A 9,285-nucleotide genomic window follows, 5' to 3' on the forward strand; every position below is an offset into this window, starting at 1 on the left:
TGCTTGTACACCGCATTTGCAGCAATAAGCACTCCAATAAAATTCTTCCCCAACCCAACAGGGCTGATCGCTGCATAAATACGCTCAGAGCTGGGTTGCATGTGCGCACAGAACGCTGACACGTTGTTTGGAGCTGGTGATCACCTCCATACTTAGCGTGTTGTGCTTTTAGCAGCTCCGCTGCATCGAGAAGTAAACATTTACGAAACAACCCCCTGCGTGCGTGTTGCCGATTCTCATGGACAGAAAGGTTCCCCCTCCTGCCCCGGCGCCGTTTGGGAAAGCAGCAGCTGCTGCTGCGCTCTGTAGGCGAAATTCTGACGCAGAGCAGTGGGCCTACATGGAGGCTTTGGGCGCTTGGCCTGAGCAGGGCCGCCTGTTGTCAGTGTTTATGTGTCAGAGCGCGCCAGGCAGCCCCGCCACGGTCAGCCTGCCTTCCATGTGCTCTCCCAGCGCTCTGCGGAGAAGCAGCCACCGCCTCGGGGCGGAGCCCAGCGAGGAGCGGAGGCTGCCCTCTCATTGACAATGTTCCACCCTGTGCCGCGCCGCGTTCCCTCCCTCCTTCCCTATCTCTGTCGCACACACGCGCAGAGCGGAGGGAGGCGGCGGCTGCCACAGCTGTAGCCCAGCCAGCCAGCTCAGCGCCTGAGCGGCAGCATGGCGGGGCTGCGCTACCCGCAGCAAGGCAGCTATTGCCGCACAGCCACGGCCATGAACCTCCTCTTCGGAGTCCTGCAGGTCCTCCTGCCCTGCTTTCGCCCGGGGGGAGCGCAGGGCCAAGGTGAGCGGGGCTTTTGAGGAGCGGGAGCGGGCGGGGTGGGCAGCGGCGGGGGGGAGAGGGCGCAGAGGGAGGGGACCCCCCCCCCAAGGAGGCCGCATGCGACAGCATCGGTGCCTGTCGTCGGCCGCGAAAAGCTCTCCTCATCTTCCCTTTGTGCAGCTCTGTGTCGTCTTCTTAATGGCTCCAGCCCTGCCCGGAGAGCGCGGAGCAGAGTTCCCCTTTGCTGGCGTTCCATTGCTTTGTCACTCGCCCTGTTCGTTCAGTTCGCCGAATATAAAGCAGTTGTAGTCCTGTGACAGATCTGTGAAATGTACAATACGTCGGGGGGGGGGGGGGTTGAGGCGGCTGGGCGAGCGGACGGCGTTACACAATGCGGGGTTCCTTCCATTACCTCCCGTCTTTCTCTTTCTCTCTGGCTTCGTGCTCTCCCTTCCCCCGAGAAACACGCTGCACGGGCTCGCGTTGCTGAGCTAGAGATGCTCCCCCCTCCCCAGCGCCGCTCAAGGAGGCGCTTTTAGGGGAGGCCCCGGGTTTGAGTCAGCCGCCTTGTTCTGATCTGCTGCAAATTGGCTCCAAACCCACCTCTTGTGCGCCAGGTTTGCCTTCCTCCTTCCACATGTGATCAGCCACTGCAGTTTTTAATATGGAAGCCTCTCCCAGTAGAGAAGCAAACCAAAACAAAGCCTCATGCATACAAAGCAAACTACAGAGATGGAGGAGTGGGGTGGACCTAAGCGCAAGGATCGTCTCTATTTGAAAACATAAGAACAGCCCTGCTAAATCAGACCAGCGGCCTGGCAGTGTACTGTTTCAAATAGTAGCCATTGGAGGACTAACAAAACAGGGCTTAGAAGACAAGGCCTTCCAGCACGTGAGAATCAGTGGTTTGCTTTGCATCCTCTGTATGTGGAGGTCTATTCTGCCTCTGCAGCCATCGCCCTCCGTTGAAATGGCAGTTTGGGTTTTGAGTGAGTGTTGTGTTTTCCCCTTTTTCTCCCATAGTCATTGATCCCATTCCCAATGTGGTGGAGTTATGGCAAGCAGAGGAAGGAGACCTCCTGATGCCTGCTCAGGTAAGGAAATTTGGAGGTGGGAGTTCAGCAGCCACATAAAGGTAGGAAAAGCTGCCCTTATGTGAAGACTGCTAGCGGTAGTTAGACAAACAAACCTTGCCAGGTTCAGAAGCAGATGTAGTTACCAGGACTTCTCTGAACAGGAAATGATATCAGCTAGCATGTGTTTCTTTTGGTAAGGAGAATATTAAAGTTTCACTTGGCTTTACAAGACAGGCCCGTTTAGTATACTGTAGTGGTGCTCTTTTGGAAGATAGTCTACATTGCAACCCTATGCACATTTACCTGTGAGCAGGTCTGTCTGAATTTAGTGGGACTTTTTTGTGAAAGTGCATAGGCTCAATATGTTCTGTTTTTTTATTTATTGACATATCTTGATGCAGTATAAATATCATATTTTTCTTTATAATGTAAAATCATGAGTTTTTCCCTAAATGTCCTTGGGAAAGGTTGAAGAATATGGGTCACCTGAATTTACTGGAATCTGTGTGTTTGTGTGTGGGTATATCGATAGATGTATTTTGGGGGGCGGGAATATATAATTCACAGTAGCTGTTAATTTACACATTATTTCTGAATTAAATGTTTTTTTCTATTTTTTCACACCAGGAGATTGGGAGGGAGGACTGTACATTTATAGAAATTTTGCTAGAGATACAAATTTTCTCATGTAAACGATGGTCCAGTTGTCTTTTTTGTAGGCTGCCAGTAATTATAGTACACATGTCCCTAAAAAAAGTTTTATGTAAAAAAAAATTATTGCTGGACACAGCTGAAACTTTTATGGAGATATAAGATGTCCCTTGTTTTTATGGGGGAACCCTAGTTTTTCACATGAGTAAATACAATAATATAGATTTAGTAGCTGTACTGAGCATTAATTGGTTGAGATTTTTCAAATATCAAGTGTTGGTAGAGTGGCATAAACAGTTTAAACATGTATTTTTTTAAAGAGTTGCTTGGGCATAAGTACAGCTGAACTTCTAAAGGGTTTCCTTCAGAGGAAGCATGTATAGGATTGCATGCAAATATTTTCCTGCAAGAATGTTCATTATTGATACACAAATGGGGAAAAATGTGAGCGTCTGTTTCTGTGAACTCTAACAAGGCATTGTCCATATTATATTTGTATATTTCGTATACCTGGATATTTTGTAGTGGTGTTAAAACATTTTGCATACTTATTAAATTTACTGAAATTCAACCATTTAGTCTAAAATTATGTAAAGAATTTTCTTAAGAGGATGTAGTTAATGTTGCTGAACTTTTGAAAACTATTAAGATTGGAATAAGATTTCTAATGGCTGAGCACAGCTCCTTAGTTCTCCTTTTCTACACAAAAACAGGGAGAAGGAGGCAAGGACAGATTTACATAATTTTGCAGATTTAACTATTTGCATAATTTCTGCACCTTGCAGAAACCAACTTTTCTTGGAACAGAATTAGAATTTCCTGGGGAAGAGTTTTAGTTGCTTCTAGTAAAGAATGCACGCAGGACTGATCGGGCTTCATTAGCCTGGTAAGAAGCCAGTGCTCATTTCTTTAACAGTGGTGAAGACCAGCCTACATATAGGGATTTCTATGGCAAGATGTAGGAAGATGTATAAAGCAGTCTTGTTCCCACAGGCTTTTGAGAATTTATTTTTATTGTAAAACTTGATGGGCCTCAGGAGTTTTTTAGAGATTGTGAAAAAAATTCAATTCTTTTGTAAACAGCTTCATAGAAGACAAATAAATAGGTTATGAACTCAAACTCTGAACACTTCCATATGTACCTTTGTCATCTCTCTCTCTCTCTCTCTCTCTCTCTCTCTCTCTCTCTCTCTTTCTCTCTTTCTCTCTTTCTCTCTCTGTATGCATGTAAATACATGTATGTATTTTCATGTGTGTATGCAGTGGCTCTGCCACACTTGTTACAAGTCTCTGCTAACCTTTCAGGTGAGTAGGAATGACCCTGGGCATTTTACCTCCCCTTCCCCAGCTGACTGTCTCAGTCAGCAGAACTTGGATTGAGTTGGTTTTCTTCATTGTGTGTGTCTGTGTGTGTGCTCATATAAACAAACACAGTTTGTTTTTAAGCTTCACTTTAACGGTAATTGTCATGTACGAGTGAGTAAGAAAGTAACCACAAATAGCTACTTTTGTTTTGAACTTTGCATTGTGAACTCATTGGCTAATCTGTTTTTAAATACTTTAAAGTGGTGGCATTTCCTTTTTTCATTTTGTGGAGTTTGTGGGCATGGATTAAATAAAACAAGGTAATGGTAAAGGTGTTAAGAATGGCTTTATCCCAACTTTTAACAGATTTCCACTTTTTTAAACTTAACTTTGTCACAGATATTTCCCAAGGTGCTTGCATTAAGACTGTCTTGAAATGGATGTTCAATAGGGTTGCCAAATGTTTTTTGGCCGGGAGCGGGGGGCTCCCGGCCGGCGTCTTAGGCGTGCACGCGTGTCACCCGGAAGTGATGTCGCACGCTGGGGGCGGAGCCACGCCATTTGAGGGGAAAACAAAGAGTTTTCCCCTCAAATGGCAGCCATTTGGGGGTAAAACTCTTTGTTTTCCCCTCAAATGGCGTGCCCCCCCCAGCATGCGACGTCACTTCCGGGTGACGCGCACATGGGGGTGTGGTTTCCCTCGGGCCCCGATTCCGTGGGAGCGGAAAGCGGGGGGAATTCCGCCCCCCTGGGGGGCATTTGGCAGCCCTAATGTTCAACTAGAATAAAAATTGTTAGCTAATGTTTCTGCCTGTCTTTTAAAAATAAAACAAGTCCCAAGTAATATAAAAGGCAGGCACTACCTGTTTCATAAGCAGCCCCAGATACAATGAAGTGTAGAGGATGCCAGCTGTTCAGAGGCCTTTTTTTTTTTTAATTGGGTCATTCGCAGATAATGCGAAAATGCATTTTGGCATGAAATCACCACTGCAGTTTCATGGTCTTTCCTTTGACACCCAGCTCCTGTTGCTCACTCTAAATCAGTTATTTCTTATTTAATGCAAGTCACAGATTGCTATTGCACTTGAAGCAGCAAAGAATAATTTGCAAGGCACAGTTGGGAACCTTTTGCAGTTGTGATTTGTAGGGGAAAGTGTGAACTATAGTTTGCCAATTTGGATGTAATGGCAAATTCTGGTAAGCACTAAAGTAGAGGAAGCAGAGGGGAGGAAGTTGTGTGTGAGCCTGCGCTTTAGTCATATAATGGCAAACTGCAGTTGGGCATTCCTTATGAACAGGCTCACTGTTTTCATGAAGCATTACAGCAGGTGTGTCGAACTCATTTGTTATGAGGGCCAGATCTGACAAAAATGAGACGTTGTTGGGCCAGGCCATGTGTGTCATAAAACGTAATGCCAGGTAGCAGAGATATAAACTTTATAAAGGACACAGACAATTAACACAATTAAAGATTTTTTAAAACTTTAAATAAAACATGCTTAAAACACTAGCACTCTTGCAATATTTTGTCTATTTAACAGTCTCTGATAACTAACACCTCTTGCTCTCAGTGATTGCATCAAAAAGTCGGTGCTACAGCAATCTTGAGTATTGCCATTCATTATAGATTGATTTATTGACATTCATTATAGAAATCTCATACTCAGTGTTCTGAGCCTAGGACCCACAGGGAAACATGAAATGGCTGGGCATTGCAAGCTTTTGTACATAAGCTGCTTCATGTGCTGGTCAAGAACATGAGAAGGCATCCTGACACAGACTGAGGGCTGTTTGTCTACAAAATTATAGTCTTCCTCAGAGAAATAACTACAACTTCCTACAGAGAAAATGTGCTGGGTGAACTTGATCTGGACACACACTCTTAGCCTACTCCACCTCACTGGCTTGTTGTTATTTCCCCTCTATAATAGTTCACATTGCTTTCTTACTGAGAAAGACTGGGTCATGAGGGCATAAACACAATGAAAAGGGGGAGGAAACCTAGTTCTACCCAGGAGAGCCCTGGCATAAGGACCCCAAGAAAACACACACACACGCACACAGCATAGGGAGACAACAGAATACACACGCAATGTAGCAAGGCACACAAAAGCTCATACCTTGAACAAAATTTGGTTGGTCTTAAAGGTGCCTGGTATTTCTGCCATGCGATTGAGGCAGCCCAGAAAAACAGACTCTCCCTCATTCCTTGCCTCCCTGCCTCGCTTTAAGGAGGAGCCTCAACCAGTGGAAGGAAAGAAAAGCTTCCCTTTCCCAGCCAGTTTGGTGTAGTGTTTAAGTGTGTGGACGCTAATCTGGGAGAACCGGGTTTGATTCCCCACTCCTCCACTTGCACCTGGCTGGATGACCTTGGGCAAGCCGTAGTTCTGATAAGAGCTGTTCTTGAAAAAGAGCAGTTTCTGTCAAGAGCTTTCTCAGCCCCACCTACCTCACAGGGTGTCTGTTGTGGGGAGGGGAAGGGAAAGGAGTTTGTAAGCTGCTCTGAGACACCTTAGGGTAGTGAAGGGTGGGGTATAAATCTGATCTTTTCTTCTTCTCTTCTTTGTCTCCTGTATATGATTGAGGCAGCCCGGCCAGGAAGCGAGCTCTGGCTGGGAGGAGGAGGGGGAGGAGCCTCAGCCAGTGCTTTACCAGACTCTCTCAATTGCACAGGAGAGGCTTGCCTATCTATCTCTCCTGTGTGATTGAGAGAGTTTGGTAAAGTAAGCTGTGATGTAGCAGCAGCAGCAGAACTGGAAAAGGAAGCAGGAAAGAGCCAGGGCCTTGCAGGCCAGATTGCGGCCTTCCGAAGGCCTGATCCGGTCCCCGGGCCGCATGTTTGACACCCTTGCATTACAGTCTAGTCTGGTTGTATAGACCTGCATGCCAGCTTGTGTTAGGATTGCTGATGAAGTCTGTATTTTTAGTGCATAGATCATATACTACTGAGGTCTAGTTTCATAGATTTGTAATGTATCTTCTTGGAAAGTTTAATGCTTACCACTAGGAAACAGAAGACCTGCTAACATTTACTTCTGATAGCTGAAAAGTTCCCCAGTAGGATCCGGGGGAAACTCCAGGTTCGAACCTCCACTCTGCTATATAAACTTGCTGGGTGATGTCGGACCAGTCACACACTCTCAGTTCAGCCTACTTCACCGAGCTGATTTTGGGGTAAAATGGAGGATAGGAGAACAATGTAAGCCAATTTGAGTCCCAGTTGAGGAGAAAGGTGGGGTAAAAATGAAGTAAATGTATAATAAATATGTTTATAAACTTGCAAGCCTAAAAGAGGTATATCAGTGATTTACACTGCAGTCCAGTGCAGAAGTTACTCCATACTAAGCCCATTGATGCAGTGGGCTCGGACTACAGTAACTCTGCATAGTATTGCAGTGTTAGTTTTCATGCATTAATCCAGATCTGTGTCACAGTTAATAACCCCTATTACAGACTAATTTACATTATGCTGATAGTATACCAAGAGCAGAGTTGAAAACATGCTTCATTCTACTGTCCTTCCCAATAGTCAAAATATTCAGCAAACAGCAAACACTGTTTTTGTGTTTTTTGAGAGGCCTGGATGTCTTGTGGGAGGAACATCTCTTCCATAAATCAAATAGGAGTAATCTGAGATGCTGCAGGTGAGGGAATCATAATTTGCCAGTCTGGGAGGTGCTGAGTTCTCCCAAGGCATCTGGGCTGCTTTGGTCATCCTTGTGACTGTACTATCTGAGCCAGCTCAAATGGGCAGGAAGGATGACTTCTCCTGTGTCATTTGGATCTCAGTGGAGCTAGCCTAGATTTTGCGGTTGCTATGGCAACTGCAAATACCTCAGCTTTGCTTAGGAGATGATAATTTCTATCCTCTTTCTTTCCTCCAACATCACAAGAAAGGGGTACAGAGCATGGTTGTTGGCTGGGCTGTGGGTTGCATGGCATGCCCAGCGCCACATGCAGGACGTATGTTGTGTACCCATGCCTTACTTGCATGTGCAGTCCCAAGGGACTGTGGGGAAAATGCAATTTAATCTTACCCCCCCCCCTTTGGAAGGCTGTATATTATATGAAAGTGGGTAGAGGGGGGAAAAAAATCACCCAGACAGAAAATGTCTTGCTATTTCTTTGCTGTTGAGGCTGAAGGAAAACATATAGGTTGAGGTTCTTTGAGAGATAATTTCTAAATTCAAGTGTAATTTGCGAGTATGCACTTCAGTTGCAGAATTGTGATCTAAGATTCCCTAGTGGACTCCTTTGTGAGTTAGTCATAGAGTAATGTGCTTCAGGGACATATCTCTTGATATGTTAATATGACAGAATTTATCAAGCAGGTCTTTACTCAATAACTGTGCTCATGGAAATGCTTTTTAAATTGTTGTGTTTTACCGTTAATTTATTGGTTTTGCAAAATTCAGGGAGTTGCATCAAGTGTCTTAAATTATTGGAGTCCCATTGAACAAAATGTCTCAGAATAATATCAGTGGGATTGCTTATGACAAATGGGTGCTGGAAAGCTGTTTTTGGTGATGTCATTCATGATTTGTCTTCTATTTCTTAGGCTGAATCAGAAGAAGATGTAGAAGAACATCCACAAGAGCAAAGGTAAGGATAGCTGAGATAACAAGAAGCATCTGAAATTATAAAACAAAAATCACCTTTATAACAATGAAATCAGTTTGGATATTTTAATAGCTTATGTTGTATTTTTTAAAGTAGAAAAACGCAGCATAAGTAACTAACAGAAATTATTGTTACATTTGTTGTTTTCTTTATATCCTTTGACCTGTCCTTTCCCTACATTTGATCCTTTTTGTTAAGAAGCCATTTTAGAGCCCAAAATCAGTCTTTGACATTCAGATTGCACTGCTATAATTTCAGATATTACAAGATATGTATGTTTACTAAGAACTAACTTCCTAATGCAAGTGTGCACAGAACTACAGTCTTAGATTGTGTACCATAGAATAATTAATATGACAATAGCCATTCTTATCACGATAAAGCAAAAAATCAAATTGATTTGTTATCTTGCATATTATTTCTAGAAATATGACTTTTGAGCAATAAGGTTTATGGGTTTTTTAACTAGTTGAATATACTTGAAGTCTCTCTATCCCAGTTTGTAGCCTGGTTATGATATTGCTGTCTGAGCTATGTAGTGTTATAATAGTTACCTTAAATGTCTTTCTCCAGGAGGGGAAAGATTTGATACTGTTCAAATAAAAACTTCATTAAATGGCAATAGAATTTTATCAGTGTGAAAATCCAAGAATTTTCACTTTTGTGTTAATATTTATTATCCTCATGTGTAAGATAGCTAGTGAAAGTTAAGACAAGTTTCTGTATAGAAATTGAACCCAATGCAGCAGCTTCAGTTTCTACATAAAGCAAGTTTCCTTTTTAAACTGGAGTTACCAATTTATCTCTCTTTTTGTGAGCTGGGTAATGTTCCGTTCTCACAGTGTGTGGTGGGGTCTCTCTCTCTCTCTCTCT

General features: G+C 43.8%; 1 protein-coding gene across 1 annotated transcript in view; it reads left to right on the forward strand.

The window, feature by feature from the left end:
* The first annotated feature begins 585 nt into the window (after positions 1–585).
* The window catches only part of KIAA0922 (KIAA0922 ortholog), an 86,594-nt gene continuing 77,894 nt past the window's right edge, over positions 586–9,285 (forward strand). Inside the window, exons 1-3 of the mRNA XM_015409032.1 lie at positions 586–781; positions 1,784–1,854; positions 8,351–8,394. Coding sequence (XP_015264518.1) covers positions 658–781; positions 1,784–1,854; positions 8,351–8,394 — 239 coding nt within the window. The 5' untranslated portion in view covers positions 586–657. The remainder of the gene's footprint in view (positions 782–1,783; positions 1,855–8,350; positions 8,395–9,285) is intronic.

The sequence above is a fragment of the Gekko japonicus genome, unplaced genomic scaffold, assembly GCF_001447785.1.
Source record: "Gekko japonicus isolate JY-2015 unplaced genomic scaffold, Gekko_japonicus_V1.1 scaffold24, whole genome shotgun sequence".
Classification (NCBI taxonomy): domain Eukaryota; kingdom Metazoa; phylum Chordata; class Lepidosauria; order Squamata; family Gekkonidae; genus Gekko; species Gekko japonicus.